The 23,202-nt window shown below is 38.7% G+C and overlaps 2 protein-coding genes across 4 annotated transcripts in view; one reads left to right on the top strand and one right to left on the bottom strand.

The window, feature by feature from the left end:
• The window catches only part of camkvb (CaM kinase-like vesicle-associated b), a 39,016-nt gene extending 28,091 nt beyond the window's left edge, over positions 1-10,925 (top strand). For both annotated transcript variants that reach the window (XM_020633892.3, XM_020633893.2), the window contains exons 2-11: positions 1,932-2,039; positions 2,155-2,286; positions 3,877-3,951; positions 4,641-4,779; positions 6,380-6,500; positions 6,621-6,696; positions 6,808-6,944; positions 7,348-7,426; positions 7,808-7,895; positions 8,081-10,925. In XM_020633892.3, coding sequence (XP_020489548.1) covers positions 1,945-2,039; positions 2,155-2,286; positions 3,877-3,951; positions 4,641-4,779; positions 6,380-6,500; positions 6,621-6,696; positions 6,808-6,944; positions 7,348-7,426; positions 7,808-7,895; positions 8,081-8,434 — 1,296 coding nt within the window. In that variant the 5' untranslated portion in view covers positions 1,932-1,944 and the 3' untranslated portion in view covers positions 8,435-10,925. The remainder of the gene's footprint in view (positions 1-1,931; positions 2,040-2,154; positions 2,287-3,876; positions 3,952-4,640; positions 4,780-6,379; positions 6,501-6,620; positions 6,697-6,807; positions 6,945-7,347; positions 7,427-7,807; positions 7,896-8,080) is intronic.
• Positions 10,926-17,317: 6,392 nt separating this feature from the next.
• sema3fb (sema domain, immunoglobulin domain (Ig), short basic domain, secreted, (semaphorin) 3Fb) overlaps positions 17,318-23,202 on the bottom strand; it is a 56,544-nt gene continuing 50,659 nt past the window's right edge. For both annotated transcript variants that reach the window (XM_065954987.1, XM_065954988.1), the window contains 4 exons: positions 22,309-22,466; positions 21,827-21,894; positions 21,392-21,525; positions 17,318-19,999 (listed from right to left, as the gene is read on the bottom strand). In XM_065954987.1, coding sequence (XP_065811059.1) covers positions 19,550-19,999; positions 21,392-21,525; positions 21,827-21,894; positions 22,309-22,466 — 810 coding nt within the window. In that variant the 3' untranslated portion in view covers positions 17,318-19,549. The remainder of the gene's footprint in view (positions 20,000-21,391; positions 21,526-21,826; positions 21,895-22,308; positions 22,467-23,202) is intronic.

Raw genomic sequence — 23,202 nt, 5'->3', positions numbered from 1 at the left:
TTGCAAATCAAAGAGGAGGACTACTTCCTTGATAAACATACATCGTCATGATTTTTTGCATTAATGCGATGAAGGGCCAGGCCACTCTAAATTTAGCCTCCTTCATCGCAATTCCAGTTAATGTTAATTAGAAATGTTTCAGGCATTGTCTTCTGACGCTGGTTTTCTTTGAATTACTCACAGCAATGGTTCAAGTTTTGGGAAAGTGTTCTTTAACTTTTGCTGATCGAGCTTTATGAGAAGATCAATCTCACTCTCATTGTTTCTATACTGGAAATACTGGAGACAGAAATAGCTCCTGTCTCTTTCTAAAGGTAAAAAACACAACTTAGAGCTTGCAAAACAAAATCTTGTGTCTTTTTTTTATGTATAGAAAAACCTGAATTTGAATTAAAAATTCAATGTTGCATTGGATGTTTACTATGTTTTTCTTGCATGGGAGCTACCTAAACTCACCACTGGTTGCCTGGCAACTACTCAGGTTGGCTGTCAGTCCCTCTTTCTGTCTGCTCTATAGCGTCAAACAGACACTTGATTGATTCTATCCTGAACCAGACGATGGGTAGAATCTGTGCAGTTACATAATATTCCAGAAATGTCTGAGTTCTGTCATCTACAAGAAAACATGAATAGATGAATCATTATCTTTCATTACATTAGCAAAGAAAAAAAAGATATTCAAAAGGTTGCATAATTTTGGGAAAAAATAAATGAACTACTTATCCGATGCTGGAAAATGCTGTTTAGCTGTAAGTATGTCTACATTCAGCAGCTCAGCACCTGTGCTCTCTGATACTGCCTGTGCCCTATGAATGCTGCAGGTGCATAATGAGCAGTGCTAGTCTATAGCTTCTGAAGTTAAGACACTTAGTGTATACTATCCTGTAATTCCTGAATTACAGATTTAGAAAGAGAACTCTCAGATATTTATATTTCAACGCTTACATTTCTGTTTCATACAAAGATCTCTCTCTCTCTCTCTCTCTCTCTCTCTCTCTCACACACACACACTACCCAAACATCCACACAAAATAACTGTTCTCTCGACTGACTGCTGGGGAACATGAATGTTTTATGAACAATCCCAAACCTTCCAATTTCCTTCTTCTTTTTGGTCGCCTGACTGTACAGTACGGTATTGGGGAAAAAATAAAAAAATCCTCTTTTTCCTCTGAGTTACAAAAATAAACCCAACAACGCAGACTACAACATTAGAGTCTCTGTAAAAAAAAAAAAAGTCCTTTCTGTCTTAGAGAGGCACAGAGAGGCTGCACAGCAATTAGGGTGTTCAAGTGTTGATGCAGAGCTTAAGTACTTTAATTCCTCTCTGAGTCTTGGGGTGCTGTAGATATAATTGCTGGTTCACTTTTTCTGATTGAGAATGCTTCTCTTGTCTCACTGAGCTGGGACCATATAAGCATCTGCCCCTTCTACTCTCTGACCCCAATGGTCTGCAACTTTCACTCCACAGTGAGTTTAGTCCAGACCTATGCATCATGGCAAAAACATTACCCTAGCTGTTTTATACTTATATAAGCTAGAATACTGTATTAGCATAAAGCTGAGCCTGTGCAGCAGATCCCTCTATGGCTCTGCCAATTATTAAAGCAGGCACATGAAAGGCTCTGTTTCAGTATTAGTGAAACAGTCCACTACATCATAGATCCTCTGGTGGCTCTTTAGCCTTCCTGCTTTTGAAAGGCTTCCTCAGCATTATTGGAGTAATTGTTTATGACTGGGGGAGGGACACATTTTAGCCTAGTCATCATCCAGTGTAACATTAAGGCACAGTGTGATGCCAAATTGAAGAGAGATCATCATGAAGGCGGGATGCCAAACATGCCCTATTACATCTTGCCAAAATGTTCTCTTGTTTCTTCATTTGTAATTTATCTCACTCATCTGTCTCTCATTTTGTTCTCTTACCACAGGTCAGGAGCGGCCATGCCATTTGGCTGTATAACAATTGGAGAAAAGAAGGATTATAGCAATCCTTCGGATGTCACAGATAAATATGACCTGGGTCAAATTGTTAAATCGTAAGTATCTTCACAGCTTCTTTAGTAGTACAAGCATCATCAACAAAGACTTTATTTATTTTGTCAAGCTTTTGATTCATGTTGATATGAATTGCTGTAATATGATTCTTTCCAGGGAGGAGTTCTGTGAGATATTCAGGGCCAAGGACAAAACGACAATGAAAATGTACACTTGTAAAAAGTTCTTGAAAAAGGATGGAAGGAAAGTGCGCAAGGCTGCCAAAAACGAGATCCTAATCTTAAAGATGTAAGTTTTGCACTAACTGATGAATGATATTCAGATGAGAAGTTTGTTTTTAACCCTGTTTCATATTCTTAAGTACTTAGAATAGACACCAACAATAAAAAAAAAAAAGAGCACAGACAATCTTGTTGCTTGTTTTGTTTAAACAACTCAGGTCAATCACAGCCTGTTTTCCTAGTTTTGTTCATCTGAAACATATTCATACCATATCTGTGATGATCTAACTCACCGGATAAAAAGCGCCCTCGACTCAGTCAAACATGATGACATTTTCAAAGGATAGGAATAATTGCTGGCAAACCGATTTCATGCAGAGAGGCGATAGACAATATTTGAATATTTCTACCTTACATATTATCAAAGAATGAGTATGAAAAAGTAATTTTTCACAAGATATACATATTTTATATTTCATTTATCATTTGATGAATTTTGTAGAGCGTTGTTGCATTTATTTGACAGGAAAGCAAAAAGGAGACAGGCAATGTATAGAGATGAGATAGATGAGATAGAGATGATTTTCATTGTGAGTCCATTTAAGTGTCGACATTTTTTCAATCCTTTAAACTTATTTTTCTTAAATATGTCTTGAGGGTGTCTTCTAACATTGGGAAATATACCTTTTTTTGATTTGGTGTGCCCTGCCATAAACTGACCACATCTCTGAAAGCATATATTGTACCAAAGAGTGTTTTGTGCAAACACCCAGGAAATTGCAAAATAAATACTTGTCTACCATATCTTTATGCTGTTGAAGAATTCTTTTTTAAGATTATCCAGTGATTCATGTAAAGAAGAACGATATCACTGTCTCGAAATAGCTGCAGTAAGCCATACTTTATGTTGAGAATCTCTCCCACTGGCTTCACTTATTTGGAATTCATTCAATGGCCACCAATTTTTTTTTTGCCCACATTTTGAACTCAGACTTGAAGTATTGTTATCAGAAAACCCCCACAAGGAAAATGGAAATTGTCCAAAAGACTCACTATAATTTTTCTCCATAGTGTAGTGTTTTTCCTTGGCTCCTATTGTAACAAAGTTTACAGTTATTCAACATTACACCTGTGAGTGATGACATTAATGAGGAACAGCTCTATCGACCCTGTTCTTTATTTAGTATGACTGAAGGCAGCTTGACTGTATTGCAAACTTTACTGGCCAGAGCAACAACCTGCTGTCCCAAAAGATGCTGCCTAATGGGCTCAAATCACCATTAAGTTTCCCATCTGGCGCTGTGGTTGAAGAAGGCATGGTCAGATGCTCAGCACCACGCTGCTGCATGGTCTTTTTTCTTCCCAGATGGATGCATCAGATTACATAAATCTGTTTATCTGTGGTATCGACAGTTGGACAGGAAGCTCTCAGTGTTGAGAAGTGAAGTTAACAGATTGCGTTAAAATGTATCCTGCTAATTCCACAGTTACTCCCTTGCATTCATGTGTTATTAATGAGCATCGTAGCAGATCTTTACATTATTCCTCCATTTGAATGAATGATGCATTCCTCTTCCCCTATGTGACTCCTGAAATCATTCTTGATATCTTTATGTTTGTCTCTCTCTGTCTTGTTATTTGTGTCATGTCTCCTCAGGGTGAAGCACCCCAATATTCTCCAGCTGGTGGATGTCTTTGAGACCAAAAAGGAGTACTTCCTCTTCCTTGAGCTGTGAGTTCAGATGTCTGATGAGCCGGGGGAAAAGGCTCTCTGCTTGTTGCAGCCGCTTGGGCCTGCTGGGCTGCATGTGTTGATTATAGACTCGTGGGGAATAAGCTGTTATAGCCTGAGGCCTGGTAGATATGAGAGCAGCTCTGAACTCTTCTTATTTGGTATTCAGATATGATTGCTTGCTAGCTGCACCATTCTCATCAGCATGTTTTCTTGGTGAATTAGACCCAGTTCTATGGATATGCTAAATGTGAGCTTGTAGTCTCATACTTCGAGGACACGTGAGGTTTATGACTCTGGTTAGAAAGAAAATGATCAAACACAAAGGAACATCTTTGGGGAAATAATTAAAATGATTTCCCTTTAACAGGTAGGGGGCATTATGAAATCCTGTAAGAAAATGTAAAGCTAAGAACAATGTAATTTACATTCACGCCAAACATTCAATGCAAAAGGACAATGACAATTCTAAACTACCAGATTATTTTTTCGTTTTTGGAAAAGTTTCAGAGGCTGAAGGAAAATGGAAAGATAAAGGCTGATGACATAAATGTTCTTTGACAAATTAAAGCAATTAACATTGTATTACTTACAAATCTACCTTCCTAAGATAAAATGAACTCACACAGCTTTCTGCATAAAACCAGTAACAACTTCTATACTCGTTTAATGCCTTCTTTTTATCTTAGTGCAACAGGCAGAGAAGTATTCGACTGGATCCTGGACCAGGGCTACTACTCAGAACGAGATACCAGTAATGTGGTGCGCCAGGTTTTGGAGGCTGTGGCGTACCTCCACTCCCTGCATATCGTCCACAGAAACCTCAAGGTAACACCCCCAGCTTTAGTTTTGTACAATGTCCATTAATTAAAGCTGCACTTTGTAGATTTGGTCTTGAAATTTGAAAGTTGGAGAAGGGAAACAATTATTTGCTATATTTTCTGAACTAAATACACAAAATGTATTCAAAGGAAAAATAGGCCCCTGGAACACTGTTTGCAGCTAAAAAGCTACCAGGAGAGTTACGGTGTCACTGTTGAGGGCCCCCCACCATAACTTCTTGCGTATCATTTTATCTTCAAACAGCGTTCCAGGGACCAAATCTTCCTCTGAGGACAGTTTGTGTATAGAGTTATTAACAAATACCACCGAATCTGTACACTTCTCCAACTTTTACTTTCTCTCTACCAAAACTACATAGTGCACCTTTAAGGATGCCCACACTATTAATGGTTAATGACGTGGAACTTCTGTACTTTTGAACTTCTGTAGACGTTGTTGACGAAAAAATTCTGGTTTACACTCTGTTATTGAGAGACATGCTTCTTGCACACATAGGCCTGAAATAAACACAAGCACAAACAGGACATGTGTGACGATGGGTACTGCAGCCCAAATTCAAAACATTGGAGAGAGCTGTCTCCCCCCGCCCCCTCCTCCCAAGAGTGGACATGCACGCATGTCGCAGAAATTGAAGCTTCAGTGTTTAATCAGCTCTGCATTAGTCTCGAAACCTTTCTGCATTCTAAACTCTCTCCATTTTAAAAAGCATCTCCATTATTTATTCTATTTTTACAACGTTTCTTTTTAGGATGGGAAGAACTAGTTCACTTGTCTGCTTTCATTACTGCAACACCTGTATCAGTTTGCCAGGCAAACCTAGCGAGGAGCGGCAAAATGTCTGTGTGGAGGTGTCGCCTACTTCTCTGGTCAAATCAAAAACAAACCATTATGCTTCTTTAACTTAGAAGGAGGATACTGGCTAGAGAAGCCAACACTTCAACATAGCATGTTTCCTTAATGTCTAATGATATATTCATTCATTCTATGATTAAATTTTGTAAATATCTATCAAAAATGACCTTTAATTGGTTTCAGTGAAATAATAAAGACAAAGATACAGGTTACAAGGGTAACTCAAAATCTAAAGTTGTTAAAACCATTTAAAAATGACCAATGTCTGATGCTAGGTATGTTGGCTAATATTAACTGTGAGTGATAGTTGTCTCATCTCCACTCACTTACCTCTAGACTCCATCAGTGACCATTTGTGTGGATTTCTTGAGCCTGTCTTGTTACAGCTCCATAAACATGTGTGGAACTTTCTGAAGGAATAAAAACTCATTTATTTCTTAAATGGAAATACATCAAAATTGACCATAGCACTTAGTTGATGTCCAATCATAATAAAGTCATAGAAATAAATCAGACTGTTTCACACTTGATTTTTTTCCATTTTAATCTGCACAAGTTAATTGAACTTTTAGATGTTTTAAGACTCCTAATTTTCTTTCTGTCAAAAATAATTAGAATGATCTCAGAACTGAAATTCGACCGTCTTAGTTCTCACTAAATGATGAACTGTGAAAATGATAGCCCCGTAAACTTGAATTATTCATTGAAAGCTGTCATTGTTTTCTTTTTTAAGTTGGAGAACTTGGTTTATTACAATCGCCTGAAGAACTCTAAGATAGTCATCAGCGACTTCCATCTTGCCAAGTTGGAGAATGGACTTATAAAGGACCCCTGTGGAACACCAGAGTACTTGGGTGAGAATATAAATATTCTCAACATTAAAGAAAGACACTTCAGTGGAGAAAGTGTTTTGGCTGTCTGGTGTCGCTTTTAAACTGGTAGAGATTTTGATAAAAGGTCTATCTTGTGTGCAGCTCCAGAAGTGGTTGGCAGACAGCGCTATGGCAAACCGGTGGACTGCTGGGCAACGGGTGTCATCATGTACATTCTGTAAGTTGTGATGCTAACCCGTACACCTCATCTGAAGTCTTGATTGCTGTCTGTAAAAAGGTTGCAGATTGTTTTTGACTTGTTTATTCTCTTCTTCCTTTTTTATGTTAGGCTGTCAGGCAACCCTCCTTTCTATGATGAAACTGATGACGATGATTATGAAAACCATGACAAGAACCTGTTCCGAAAGATCCTGGCAGGCGATTATGAATTTGACTCTCCATATTGGGATGAAATCTCTGATTCAGGTACAAACACTGTCAGAGAATGACAGCTTACTAGGTAAATATTTCAAATTCAAGAGAATATTTTCCCCTTCTGAGCTTCTGTGAGCCACAGCCAGTGAGCCAGTGTAGAGTCGCTAGTCTTTAGTCTGGGTTTTGACCCCAATCCTTTGGCAAGACACTGAACCCAAAGTTTGTCTCGCTGCTATGCCAGCGGCGTTTAAATGCTTGTGAATTGAATAATACTGATGGGCAGTTGGGCACTTCATGTAGCAGCCTCTGCCATCAGTGTGTGAATGTGAAATTAATTATAAAACCATTTGCTTAAACCTAAAAAAAAACACATGGCATGTTTACAGTATGTTCCCATCCAAGAGAACAAAACCCCCTTTTGTTGATTTTATTCTGTGTGATTCTTTACTGGCAGCAAAGAGTCTGGTTTCTCGTCTGATGGAGGTGGATCAGGACCAGAGGCTGACAGCCCAGGAGGCTATTAATCATGAATGGTAGGCAGCAGAGCTTTGCTCGTGTAAATAGCTAAATCCATGGAGATGTGTTCAGACTGTATTGTGATCAGATAAAGAGCAGACTGTTTTTTCCTTCTTGACATGTCCTTAAAAACACACATTGTGTCATTTCATGTTCATCTTGTTAAAGGTAAATCACTTCTCTGTGCGGAATAATCATTACATTTCAGGCTGCAAGTTACAGCAGCATGTATAGCCAATGGTGCTAGCCACACTTCCTCAAAAGTTAAACAGTCCTGCGAAAGATTGCCAGTCAAAAAGTGAACAATAAATTCAGTTTGCAGCCGCCTGTGGCATGCAAAGATAGGGGAAACATCAGGCTTATGTGGAGTTACGTTATGTTCCTATTTTGTACAACAGGATCTCTGGCGGAGCAGCTTCTGATAAGAACATTAAGGAAAATGTGTGCGCACAAATAGAGAAGAACTTTGCCAGAGCTAAATGGAAGGTAAGTTGTTTTGTTGTTTATTTTCACAAAGCTCAACAGGACTTGTACAGTCATTGTACAGAGAAGTGTAGTGTTGCAGTATTGTATAACAGTTATGGCAGTCCTTCGAGAGTTGATGTTCTCTTAGCCAGTCTTCAGGATACAGAACCTTTCTGAGTTCACATTGTTCTTTCTTTCTCCTACAGAAAGCGGTTCGGGTCACCACCATCATGAAGAGACTGAGAGTACCTGAGTCAAAGACAAACAGCCAAGAGGCCGCTGCCCCAGCAGACACGACAGCTCCCCAGACAGGCACGGAGCCCTCAGCACCCACTTCTGTGGCAGCACCTGAAGGAGCACCAGCTGACGTCACAGAGCCCCCTGTTGCAGCCGAGACAAACCAACCGGCCCAGGAGGCCGGAGCCGGGGAAGCAGCGTCATCTGCTGAGCCTCAGAAGCCAAGCCCGCCACCACAGGAGGGCGAGCCATCATCACGCTGTAATGGAGAAGCTTTGGCTGCTCTTCAGGCAGACCCTGAGGCTGGGGACGAGCAGGGTTAGGACCCCCTCCCACCCTCCCCTGTGTGACCTCTGAAGTCCCCACCAACTCCTGCACACTGTACATTAGCTGCTAGCATGGTGACACTGACTCCGCTTCTCTCTCACTTGCAGCATTAGTATCATCTCATGGAGGCTGTTTGCTACCTTTCCTGAGTACTGTGTTACATTGACTTTCTTTCAAAGTGTGTTGTATCTTTTTTCACTGACCCTCCGGCATTTTATGTTGGATAATATAAACCACTCGTGTCCTTGAACACTTGAGTTTTAGGGGCAAAAACAGATTTGCTGTCAAACAGGGTCTTTCAGAAAAAGTTTTTCTTTCTTATACTTCTCTTACCAATGAGAGGATGCAGGGAAGACTTAAATGTGCTGAAAATTTAATTTAAGTAACTTCTCCCTCCCTCGCTTGCAAATAGAGAATGTGTTATTTGAATGAGTAGAAAGTTTAGCTTGAGATATTTTGACCTTGAACTCCAACACTCAGCAAGTGCTCGTCCTCCTCACACATTGAGAAGATCACATATTTCTGTCACAGGAGGGATTAGGTTATCTTTATACACTGATATCGTCGACACTTACCAGTTATTTTGGGTTAAACAATGATGAGACTGGTGACTGGGAGTTATAATGCCCAGTACTGTATTTGTGAACGAGGCAGCTTCGCACATAAGCACACACACAAACATTATGTCCCTTTGCTAAGTTCCTGCTCAGGAAAGCACCTCATAGCTATATGTGTAAAGACTCTGTATATAGAGACCTTTGTAGAAGTAGCCAAAACAGCATGCATTTTCACTTTCTGCTCTTCATCCTACATTTACAAACACTTGGTGGATAAAGATGCCCTTCTACCAACTTCTTAACATAGACCACAACTCATGCTCACCTCTTGCCACAAACAATGTGGACTTTCCAAAAGCACACTGCACATTATGCTGTTTATTGCTACTTGTTCATTAAGGGCCCCTGCTGTCAATATGATAAAAAACACAAGTGTTGATTACAGTACATAGCAGTTCTATGCATCTAAATTAATTTGTAGCTTTCCTTTTATAGAGACGGCACTCCATGACATCTTTATCCATCGCGTGACAGAAACTGTTTTTTTAGTTGAAATGCTTAGTCTACTTGCGTTTGCTGTGGTTTAACCATGGCCTCTGTGATATGATATTGACCTAAATGCCACATTTGTCTTAATATTTAGTTGTTTTTTTAAAACAAAATGTGCATTAACTGACCACATGCGGCTTTCAAGGGAAGACTTGTATCATTTTGACTTTGTGGTAACTAGAGTCCTCCTCATCAACTCAGCCTTGCTGACATTTATTCTACTGACAACAATGTTCCGAGCATTTGACAATTTTTTAAACTTTTCTTATAATTTAGAGTTATTTTATATTTCCATGTTTTCGTTTGCTTTCTTCTAAACTTTTTCCTTTTTTTTTATTCCATAGATTTCTAAGAAACGGTAATAACAATCTATCCCTTCCTGTCACTGGTCCCCTCAAGCATGAATAAAGAGCAACAGAGGGAGTTCTCTCTGTAATCACTCTAGAGGAAATTGAGCAATATTTGACTGGCTGCAGAAACTGTGATACCTGGTGTCCTCTCAAAAACAGTACATGTACCTAAGTGGAAGTCTGTAGTCCTTGCCAGCTGTCAGGCCCATCTGGGCCACTTAAACAACTCGTGGCTGCTGTCAGATAAGTGTGTGAGGGCGTATAGATAAGACCATTTTGCTACTCTGGCCTGTGAGTGCCCACATGGTTTCATATGTTAGCTCACGTTCAGCCATGGGCTTTGATTCCTTGCTCACATGGAGGCAGCAGCCATGTTGTTAACACAATTATTGGATGAAACAGTAATATGGTATGTCAGAAGTACATTGTTATGCTAGTTTTGTCTCACCCAATCTGTTGTCAGGAATATTTACCGTGAGCACCTGTGAATTTGTTTGAAAGTGTGCATTTTAAATAAAAGGGGCTATGGACAAAAACTAACCAAGTTTATAATTCTAAGAATCTCAAGTTTGACTATATGTTGTCAGAGTCCTTTGTTTATATATGTATCTCTTTTTAATTTGTGCTAAAAGTAGATTGGTACACACACACACACACACACACACAATGTTCTAGAAAAATATTTAGATTATATAGATTTTAAACACAGGCTAAAACAAAAGACTATTGAAGTTTTTTGTGTGAATAGATTATTTCATGTAGTCAGTTCTCTTTGTTTAGATGGCAAATAAATACTCTTTCAATACTGTTACACAATATAAAGCAATGTTTTTTTTCAGTACATTCCTCACTGTATTTAATATTTCATGTCTGTTCATTTTGCCATGCACTTAAAGGTGTATTTGTAGATGTGATGTTCGCCAGGACCAGTGGTCACCTGTAGGTCCTGTCTTGCATTTGTGAGCTCTGTACTGTACTCCTTGACTGAGTTGATGACTTTGGTGGTATTAAAATTCTAATTCATTCATTTAGTCATCTTTGATCCTCATCATTTATCTATGTCAATGTCAGAGGGCTCATAGCATACTACAAAAATTACATTATACATGTGGAGGATAGCGAAATCGACTGTGTCATAGCACTCTGCTTCCACCCTAACATGAAGCTGAGCATCTGTGTTACACGCGCTCCATTAGCACACGCTTAGCACCCATCCTCGTGGTGTGTGAATTTGAGTTTGAAAAAATCCCAGCAGTGCTATTTGGCGTCTGGATAATAACGAAGGGAACTCGCTTTTTAGGGTCCTCTGGGAGATTCAATGTGTTCCTCCTGGGAGAGTTTCTCTTTTCATGCACATGTTACAACGTATAACAGCCATCTTTACATTCTCGGGGCTCTGGGGGATCCTATATCTGTCTCTGTGCTATTAGGTGACTTCTTTGTAAAAGGTAGGGTGAGATAAGTGTCAGCTTTTTTGTTTTTCACTTCCAGCAACATAGAGATGAATGGCTATCAATCAGGGTCAGTCCTTGCTAAGAGGAAACATGAATATAACATTGAATACCAAACTAGGCTACCTCTGGGAGAAACTGAACATAAATATACATACTATAACAGTTACAGCAGAGTGTGGATTGCGTTTTCTTACATTCTTACACTCCATTGATGTTTCCATCTTTGAGGTAACTCTATCAGGTCTTAGATCAAGATGATGACAAAAGGTGAAGAAATATGATGGTGATGGATGGATGTGATGTGTTGTATTGATTTTGTTGGCATGAAGACATTATAAAGCAATCAATCTCAATAACTCCCTGTATGGCTTTGCTGCCTCAGCTTACTGCTTGCCAGTGAGGTCAAACACAACCCTACAATGTTGCAAAGCCTTCAGTAATAAACTTCAATCAATGTCAGCAGCCGTTTTAAACAGAGCTCTACCAATATTTGGAAGGGGGCATCAATGGCAAAATCAATCTACTGTAATAAAGTGTTCTAAAATGAGACTTGCTTGTCAATGAGGTTAATATTAGGAACAATGTATTATTATATACTACTATACAAAGGTTTTTAAAATACATATCGGATATACTGTATACCAAATACCAGATTTCATGAAATTTGATAATGATGATACTTGCTGGATATCCCCTGAGTTACATTAGACAAATAGATACTAATCTCTTTTTTTGGTTAAATGTTGTTCAATCATGTTGCTAACTGAGGTTTACCTGCATAATATAAAAATGGGCCTATATAAGTGAAGTTAAACATATTAAACTTTACATTTTGTGAATTGAACCTATTTCTAGTTAAAAGTCATCAAAATATTTGCTCAAATCTTCGTTTTCTCTTCATATTATGTAGTGACAAACTGTAATCTCTCTCCACTGCATTTATTTGTAAGATATCTTGGCAGCTACAATATAGATTTATGGTTTCACACATAAAACAAGAAGCAATATTTGACATTAAGTGAGCAGCTCCTAATCATACTATTGGCTTACTAACAAGTAATTAAGGCCACTGTTAACATTTTTTTAAATATCTGAACTGTGAGCAGTTTGACCAAAGAGACTTCTTTTTGTCTTAACTTCTCAGAAGGTTACTTTTATCCAAAGAGATGAAGTTATCTTTGTGTACATCATATATATCTGAGTAACAATATATTGTTTTTGTTGTTTCTAGCACTACAAAATATGACCCTCAAAAATATCTTGTGACCCTTTCAAAATAGGCCCATTCCTTATATTTGGAATCAAATACCAAAAATACCAAATTCAACAAGATACAACAATAAAATATTACACACACATTTTTAGGATTCAGTTTATGTGTTTCCAGCACATGATGTAAATACATAAATTTGCTCAAAATAATTCTGTATTTTGACGTACATTGGATTTAGAGTTTCTACATTTCAGAGCATTATTGCTCTATTGAGCAAACTAGAAGGCTATATAACATAATACAAACTGTCAAAAATAATATTCTTATGGGCCTTTTTATATTGCACACTTCAAATAGACATGCTCACTGTCTATTCAGTACAAGCAGACGCTGCTGCATCCTGCCATCTGCTGGTTGACAGCATGTTATGCAGCTTTAAACAGGACTCCTGTTGAAGCATGTAGGAGCAGCAGAGAGCAGTGTTGCTCATTCTTTTTCACAGCATTGCTTTGGAAGACTCTGGGGGACGACAATGACTATTCCACATGCCCCAGAATCTCATCTGCACATGGCAAGAGCATGAGGAGGACTGACAATGTGAGAACTGGGAGTTTATCAAGAGCAGAATATAATGTGATACACCAAATGAAATATCCAGAACTGTTTAACCCAGCTTGTGGAAAGTCCCAGGCCAGGCCAAATCAATTAATAGCCCATCATGCTTTATGTTGACTGAGTTTAGTTTGTTAATGTGGTTGAGTCTGTTGATCTAAAGAAATAAGCCTATGAACACAGAACAAGTTTCATTGCATGCCAAGCTTTCCACTTCTACTCCAACAATGCAGTAAGTGTCAGGCTGTGAGAGAGACGGAGCAGATAGTCACAGAAAGCCACCACCGCTTCTGAGTCACCCAGCACCAGATCAGGCGCAACGATAAGACAGAGTTGGATTTCCCTTTGAAAAAGTGAATATAATGATGTTAGTGATGCCAATGACATGGCTTTATGTCATGTGATATGCCGCTCTGGAGATAATGTTCCACTGTGTTGTGAAGAATGGGCTACAGAACTGTCTGATCAGATTATGATAGGTTAACATTGGTTGTGGGTAGTTTAGAATTTCTAAAATGTGGATCAGCCTCTTGGTTTAGAGCCAGTGTCTGATTCAGAGGCGGAGGTGGATGGATTTGAAGTGATGCCGAGATGATACAGACATAATGTGAACAGTTACAGCGTGGGAGGCTGACCTTGAATATTGTTGTCCTCAATTCATGAAACCCCCGTCCCGACTCTGCTGCTCCTTGGAATAGATCTGATAACCAAAGAGAACAGAGATCTGTCTATGTGGAGGGATGAAAAGGGGACGAGATGCCATCTGAGCCTGGTAGGCCTATATGTCCTGTGATGTTGTCCAGACCATTTGACCTATTGTCTGCGTTTTTCAGAAACAAACAAACGCTGGAGAAAATGGTGTCTCCAGACATGCTCTCATATAGGTTTCCAATTATGTCATCAGGACTAAATTGAGGAGAAAAAGTAATCATTGTCAGATGGACTTTCTGTCATACATTTTACAAAGAGAGCATATTTTTGGATCCCCAAAACCAGGGTCTAAGACAAGAAAAACAAAACAGAATGAATAATGAAGAGATTTTCTTTTAATTTGTTCATGCAATTAAAAAAAAGAAGAATCCAACATGTTTTTAATGATTGCCTGTGTGTATTATAATAAAATTGTATGTATTATGAACCAGCAGGGGTGATATTATAAATATAACAGAGTATATTTAACAAAGAGTACAGCTCTTCTAGTGTCTTGAAATAACATTTGAAATATATTTGCACTTTACAAATAAACATTGACTGATGAATTGATCGATAATAGAGTGAAGCTGATATGGATACCTTTTTAATTTTTTTGGTTTGAGGGTGCTAAGTGTGTTGCATCATACAATTCTGTAAAACATTTCTGATGGTAGTTTCTCAATTTGTAAATTCTCTTTTTAAGCACAAGGGAGATATTTTGTTTCCAGATAGTCAGAATAGAGAACTGGAGAAATATAGAAAAGAGACAACTCGAGGGGCTCGTCCACATCACTCTGTGGTTGGCCAAGTTTCTGCACACTGCTAACCTCTCTTTCGAGCTCTCTTTTTGTCCATTTAAAAAAAAAAAAAAAAAAAACTTCATCTCTGCTACAATGATGAGAAAATCAATCCTGTCACCTGGAATACTTTTCATATGGAAGAAAAACAATATGTATTAGAAACAAATAACAGCCTTGATCTGATGATTTATGAATAGTTTCCGTAAATGAAAATATCTTATCATCAAACAGCCAAGAGTGGTGTAGCAATGCTTTTATAAAACCTTTGTGTTTGGTTTTATTTGACTGGGTTACGAGTCTGACAATTAATCAAGCAATCATTTTTTACTTTTTACTTTTACAGCACTGAAATAACATCAAAAGGAATCTCAGAACTGATAGGCTATCTTTACTCTAAGAGTATGTGAACTCTTTTAACTCTGTATTGTTATTTACAACGTGGCACAGCTATGGCACAGTTGGTCGTCGCTCAATTGGAAAGTTGGTGTTCTTATCCCCACTCGTTGCAGACCACATGTTGAAGTGTGCTTGGGCCCAAGACACTGAACACCAAACTGCTTCCAATGACATAAACATAAACCTATGAATGTGTATAATTAAGATGAGCTAATCCCTCTGCCATCTGTGTGTGAATGGAGTGTGAATTGTGTGAAAGTGTCATGTAGGGTAAAAGTGCTTTGAGTGTAAAAGGCTAGAAAAGGGCAACATATAGATAGAGTCCATTCAACAATATTTCACCATGAGCAAGCTTTTGACAAGGAATTCTTACGTACAAATAGAAACCTGGTGAACAGCGATGGTCAGCAACAGGTGGGGCAGAGACGGTGGAATAGGGGGGAGAATTGAAAGAAAGACACATACAGACAGACGCAAAAATAACAACAGATAATAGGGACTTGCTAGAGAAAATTGAGTTAGCTATTACTCAATAGCTATAACATGTGCAACAAATCAGTTTCATGCTGTGTATGGAGCTGTGTTATGTTGCATCATCCCTGTCAAATAAATACATTGAATTAATACATTCAATTCAATATGTGAATAAATGCCTTTGATAACAGTAGGAAATGTCTTTTATCAGCAATTATAATGACAATGATGATGACAAAAGGATAATTGATAATAAGATGTGAAGCAGAGGGCCACTTGCAGATGTGTAACAACTTCATACAGGATCCTTCAAGACAAGCAAAAACCCTGGTGGATGCAGTGTAAGTAAAACACATTAAATTAACATCAACACTAAAATAATATAGAGAGAGGAAAATACAGGAGCTGAGTGTAATAAAAGGTTGCACCAGCCCATAAACTTTAAAAAAATATTTTAAGCAGAGACTGTGTCTGCTTCCCTTTCTGTTTTCAATGTTTCTGTAGCATAAATGTTTTTTACAGGTTGGGTTGAAGCCTAACCATCAACCATTTCTGGCTTCTGGTGTGTTTTGGAGTTTTTTTTAGTTCACTCCCCTAATGTCAAGCCCAACCACCTGCTGCTACTGTGTAGTGAAAGCTGCAACCTACATGCTACTGTACTTCCTCTCATACTGAAGACTTTTATGCACTAAAAGTAAGCCTGCATTCTGCAAGTGCAGTGCTCTACAGGGTTGATACTGCAATGTTATAGGGGAAAGCATTAGCTTTGCAATTAGACGTTAAATCCTGATCAATAGTCCATCTTTCCGGTATCCTGAATACCAAGATGATTAACAGAAACTTCAGTTTGGTTTGTTCAGGAGCAGGAAATGGTCATTCAGGTCATGCAGTCTTTTGCACGCTTAAAGATAGAAGAAGTGAACTGATTGGTTTCAGCTGATGTATCAATAAGTATTATCGAGTATCTATTAATTTTTTATGCAGATCCAGATAAATTGGACTTAAACCCCCTAACTTTATCTTCTAACATTCTTATCCTGTAAGTACCTCCCTTCTGCTCTCATCCAATGGATTTTTTCCTACCCTTCCTCTGTTCTTCTCTGCCACTTTGCAGCTGACCTAGATTGTTGAAGGAGAATGTGAGTCACTTGGGTGATCAGGGGTCAGCTCAGCCGTCAGGGATTTAATGAGGTGTAGAAACCCTGATGGGCTTGACTGAAGCGCTCTCTTCTGACCAGACGACAAATTGTTTCCCTGCAGTGCTGTGCGCTAGACTTACTTTCATGAACTTCCATTACACATTCCCGATCATTTATTATGCAATCAATTTATCCCTTTCTGTAGCACAAAAAGTAAGTAAAGCAAGTTTTCTTAGATTTAAATCAATAGGACTGTTTTTCATGTAAAAATGAAAGTGGCACAGTTCTGTAGCTGATAGTTTATGGTTATTTTAAGATGCCGAGACTCTGCCTCAGGTAAACTTGAGAAATGTCCATAACAACCCATTCCAATCTCCCACAGGTGATCATCTATAGATCTTAAAATGTGGGTTAATGAACTTTAAAGCACTGAATGCTTTCTCTGAATTAAATAACCAATAGGGGATAACAGACTTACCTTACTTACATAATCCATACCTATTAAGAGGCAGCAAATTTCTGTCACAAATTTAGTGGAAAATCTCCTCCGGCGTCTTCTGACTGGAGATGTTTTACCTTGTAAAGTTTCATTTTTCACAACACAAATTCAATGAATATATTTTACAGAAATGTGCACATATGTCTCTTGAACAGTTACAACTTTATTCCAGGGATCCAGATGGCTCTGGGCAGAACATGGACAACATCAGATATCAAGCCAATCACAATGAAGGGGGGATGGGGAGCATTCCGTTCTTATAAAATATAGAGCTTTTAATTTATTAGTCAGCAACAACAATGGAGAAGGGAGATAGAGCAATTTACACAAGTCATAACAATAAAATCACCTCTGTGCATTTAGTGTTTTTTCTTTTTTTTTCCTCAAAGAAGATGATGCAAAAATACAAAACAAACAAAACACTCAAAACTACTGACACATATTTAAAAAATACTAACAAATTGTACAACCTTTCTTTGCATTTTTGCTTGTATTAGCTGTGGACAGACAGTTGTTCCCCTGTATTAATTATGGATGCATTTTCCCAGAAGCTTTCAAAGCAGGTTTATACAGGATGTGGACATGCTAGACAAGGTGATTTGAAAGCCTTTAAAATGTAAACTGTTTCAGCTGTTTTTATAATCTCTTTTTTTTTTTTTTTTTTTTTTTTTTTTTTACAATGCTTTTAAATTTAATTCCTGACAAATCAGTTTTTGAACGTATAGGTTGTTGAATGAGAAGTTGGGTATAAAAATAAAAAATAAAAAAACCTCTAACTCACCTTTAATAACTCGTCTTCTACAACATCATGCTTTTGTATTTTTAAAATGATACTTTCCACATGATCAGTAATGATCACATCAGTTAATTTCTATTCATAGCTAATGTATTGAAAGAAAATGAAAAAGTGTATCTTGTGGTGCCACTAACAGAGGAAATTTTAATTGAAGACATATTTAAAGCACTTGTCTTGCTGATTTTCCCCTGCACTCAAAATGTCCCTTGGAGACCAAACTGTACACCCATAGAGATGAAAAAAAAAAAGACCACACAGTTTCTTAACAGAATTACAGTACAAATACAGGTTCATGCACACAATGAAAGCCAGCTTCCCAATATTTTGGTTAATGTCACAACATTGTTACAATGCTCTGTGTAAAGGGGGAATATGATTTATCCACATATGAAGGTCATAGGAAGAAAGAGCAAAATATGCCTTGTGTGCTTAGAGCTAATAATTGCTGCCTGATCTGGCATCTCTTTTACCTTATTTTTTGTTTACAGAAATCAACTCGCTATGTGCTTATTAGATTTGGCCTGGGCCAACGTCCCTTAAAAATAAAAGAATAATGCCCTTTATACAAAACCATGACCATTTATTGCACCTCAACCTCAGTTCGAACAATGGTTAATCTGAAGAAAAAAACATGTTTTATGTCTTTATATGTTTCATAGAAAAAGATCGGATGCTTACTTTCCTTTGATGTAAATGTTTCAAACTACAGTTATCTAGTCTTCCCTAAACTTGAGTCTAATAGCCAGATGAACCTACATATTACTCAATGAAGAGTACAATTGAGAATGTCCACATTTTAACGTCAACCTCACAATCAAGAGGGGCAGAGAAGAAAAATTAAAGGACAGCACCACCAGTTTTCTATTAGAAGGCCCAGTTACACCAGTCAAAATACATTTAAACAGTCATCTTACTGTCTGGGTTCCAATGGAGGAAAGCTCATTTCCCGTTTATAAATGGGACCATGTGTCTATGGTCCCCTCATAATATCAAGTCTCTGTCATGCAGCCACATGGAGGTAACATCACAGGCAATCCTGGAGTGTCCAGAAATGAAAAAAAAAAAGTCCTGGCATCGAGTCAAAGTAAAGAAGAAACAACAGAGATCCCATCACCTCTCGTCAACTACTCATCTTCCTGTAATAGAGAGCTTCTCAGAGCTCGCTTCTAACAGCTTACATGCCTGATAACACATTCTTAACAGTCGCAGAGGTCATTTGACTATGACAATGAGTTTTGTAATGACAGTAACAGCAACAATAAAATTAACAACATCCATTATAACAATAATATTTGCCCCACGGGTACCTATACACAAAGAGCATGTTTTTTTCTTTAAGTACAAAGAAATCCACAGAATCAGACTATATACAACCTACAATAAATACTGTGTTTCATATATCTTACTGCTTGAGAGGAAGTGTGTGGGGATTTGTTTGTAAGCCTCTTTTTTTCTCAGTTTGCTTTTTTGGGGAATTGTGGATATTTTCACGTTGCTACTCTGAATGAGTCTCTCCCAGTTTTCACAGGGTGGGGGGTGGTGGTGGCTGAGGATGATTATGACACAAAAGCTGGGCTCCTCATGTCTCTAACTCCTCCTGCTCCTCGTCCTCTTCCTCCTCCCCATGATGCCGGCGGTTGCGGGGCTTCTTCTGCTCCTTGAGCTCCTTCAGGTCTTTGGCCTTGAGGGCGCCCATCAGTGGGTCTCCAAACTGCCAGTAGTCCTGGCAGTACTGATTGATCAGGCTCATCTCTGGCTGGCTCAGGATGGTCAGCAGGTCCTTGTACTGGCCTGAGCTGGGGGTCCACTGGGTGCTGGAGGACTGTAGGGCAGACGGCAGCCCTCCTACACCCTCCACAAGCACATTGTTGACAGCCCGACTGGACAGCACTACGAGCTGCAGCTTTACCAGCGTGTGTTTGAAGTTCTTTTCGGTGGCTGTACACTGGTACATGCCAGAGTCAGAGGGCTGCAGAGAGCGCAGGAGTAGACCCTGCTCTGTCTTCAAAATCCTACCGTCAGAACGCATCTGTGGAGACAGAATGAATAACAATGCATTAGAAACTAAAATAAGAAATGGCACACATCTCAAAGATGTAATTAAATGTTGTGCACAAATGGAAACAGTCAAGAGAAAAAATAAAGAAAATAAATGTATCAAAATGCAAAATATTGATTCACGAGATTAAAAAAATTCCACATAGTAACAAGAAAATAAAGGTAATAACAGAAATGTTTTTTTGTTAAAGGTCATGTAATATACTCCTTTTCAACAATTTAAATCAAGTCTCAGAAGTCCCCAAAACATGTCTTTGAAGATTCTTGTTAAAAATCCACTCTGATGCTGTATTTGATCATGCCTATTAACTATTTCAGCCCTGTTCAGAACAGGCTGTTTCTGTGTCTGTAGCTTTAAATGCAAGTGAGCTGTGTCTGACCACGCCCCTCTCTGGAAGGACTTGGACGGCTTGGGCTTTCTCCCAAGCCCAGTTTATTCCGGAGAGAAGGGAGACTCAGAGGATAGAACAAACACCACCTGACCGCTGTGGGAGGAGTAACTGCCCTTTGTGATGTCATGAAGGAGAAATCTCCAAATGGCCAGATTGAGCACACATTTTCTAAAAAAGTAGATCAGGCAAAAGACGGAGAGGATGGACTTTTCTCATAACTGGGGGGTTTGTAGACGGACCAGGAACACATATTAGTGTTGGAAGAAACACTAATATGTTGCAATATTATGCAAAAAGTGTATTTTGCATAATATGTGAAATTTCAAAATCCAGCTCTTTTGCCAGTGGATTATGACAATCAATTTGACTATAATAAATAGCAATAGTAGGTGTTAGTCTTTTATTTCCTTTTTCTATATTAATCTACAACAGAATGTGATCAGGGGACGCCAGCTTTTTAAGATCAGAATTTGAAGCTTCAGCAAAGTATGCTCTGCCTGTGGATAAAGCGAGCATCCAACAGCATAGTCCATAAAAGAAAAGCAGCAACACTACATAGCTTCACAATAAAACTTTTACTAGTGACTCAGGGTTATACAGTCTATCATAGCATAAGGCTTGGTCACAGCTCTGCTTTATGTGTCCTTCCCTTGGGCCTGAGGACAATCTGAGGTCTGTGTAAGAAATCAGACATCAATCAGAGTTTTTCCCTTAATCAAGTTAACATAAAAACTATGTAAATCTAAAACTGATTACATAGGTCATTTTACAAATGCTACTGCATATAAATCCCCCTCTTTCTATGACAACAAAATAAGAAAATGAAATGAAAAAGTCGAGTTGTGTAGTGCAGGAAAGTTCAAGTCAGTTCATGCTTCAGGAATTTTAAATGTTTGAGCAAAGTTCCCTCAACAATTATTAGATTGTTGAACAATCCAAATGTTTGAGAAAGACACACTGTATTGGCTCACCTCTTTCCTGCGGTCACTGTTATCTCTCTGCAGATGCCATTTGATGACAGCATGCGGAGAGCGGGCCTGACACTCCAGGAACGTACTGCTCCCCTCCACCCCGTACTGCACCATCTCCAGAGTGTTCTTGTTGGCTGTAAAGCAGGGAGAGAGGGATTTCAGTGGCCACCAAAACACTCATTACCATGAACTTCGCAGGACCAGAATCTCAGTTGTGGCAAATCCAAGTCCTCATTGTGATACTTTTTCTGATTACTATAAAGCTGCCAGCCTAAACTAATCTACTAACTACTGTCCATTACAATGAAAACCGTGAGCTGCCTAGAGCAGCAATAGGATAGCAAAAGGATGAATCATTATTTTTTAACCTTCTCTATGCATTAAAAAAGAAATACAGCAATAAAAGCAGCAGAGGTTGAAGAATGGGCAACTTACCATTAGAGTTAAAGCCTCTGCATTGGCGGATGGGGTTCCCGTACTTAACATCCTGTCGCCGGCTCCGTCTAAACGGGTCAGACCAGTATTGCCGAATAAGGAGAGAAAAAAAGCATAAAGCAACTGCAAGCCAAACAAAGCCATCCAACAATACATAGCCATTCAAGTATCACACACAAATGATTCTTAGGATCATCCTCCACCCGATTATGAAATCATGATCAATCACAGAGATTGGGAATTTATATCATTTACTGGTTAATCTCCTAATATCACAAGAATATGATTAGTAAGGGAGCTGTCAACAACAGATAACCCAAACACCATGATCATTTGAATATCATAAAAAGATACAATGCCATTCGAATAGCCATTCAGCCATCCAGGCCGTTTTCTGTGAGCATCAGTCAACACACCAGTTAAGACAGTCAGTTAGTTGAGAAATGAATGCAGCTCATGCTATCAGTGCTGCCAGTGCTCACCTCTTCTGCGAGGAAGAGTAACGAGAGCACGACTTGCCATCCCAGGCACAGTAAGGGTCTCTGGCCAGACAGCAGTCCGCGCAGGCCTCCCCGTACACATCACAGCGGTGAAGAGCCAGCTGGGTCAGCCCCAACGTAGATGACACATATAGCTGTTGCTGTTGAAAGTAAAGACAATGGGAAATAGTGATGATTTTGGCCACTTGGTAACCATTTAAAGGTGCACGATGTGGTTTTGGTAGAGAAATTTGAAAGTTGGAGAAGTGCACAGATTCTGTGGTATATGTTTACAATTCTATACACAAACTACCCTCAGAGGAAAATGTGGTCCCTGTAACATTGTTTGAAGATAAAATAAAAAGTTATGGTGAGGGGTCCACAACAGTGAAACCATAACGCTCCTGGTAGATTTTTTTTTAAGCTCCAAACAGTGTTCCAGTGACCATTTTTTAAAATAAAGTTTGTGTAGTAAGTTCAGAAAATATAGCATAGAACTTCTCCAACTTTCAAATTTCACTACCAAATCTACATACTAGTGCACCTTTAATATAGACTTCTAAATAAGGAATAGACAAAACATTTTAAGTTTTTTTATGAACAGCTACCCTGAGCAGAGCCTGATATTTCAAGGAAATTATGCTCATTATTGACATTTTAATAAGTAAATTCCAAGATGTGAAATTTTATATATTGTGTGTTTTAATGGGTGAATTAATTGAAAAAAAATCTACATAACCCAAAAAATCTACAGAGTCATATTTGTAAGACATCAGCATCTGAAAATGCAAGTCAAGTCAAACTCCTGGAAGCTCCAAGGCTCCACAGTCCCAGGTGGGTGTAATGAGATAAGTGTAAAATCTGGTTCCACGCTCTGCTGAAACAGCAGGCTCTGGA

This window comes from Labrus bergylta, chromosome 5, assembly GCF_963930695.1.
Source record: "Labrus bergylta chromosome 5, fLabBer1.1, whole genome shotgun sequence".
NCBI classification, from domain to species: Eukaryota; Metazoa; Chordata; class Actinopteri; order Labriformes; family Labridae; genus Labrus; species Labrus bergylta.
This window is presented reverse-complemented; position numbering and strand designations above follow the sequence as displayed.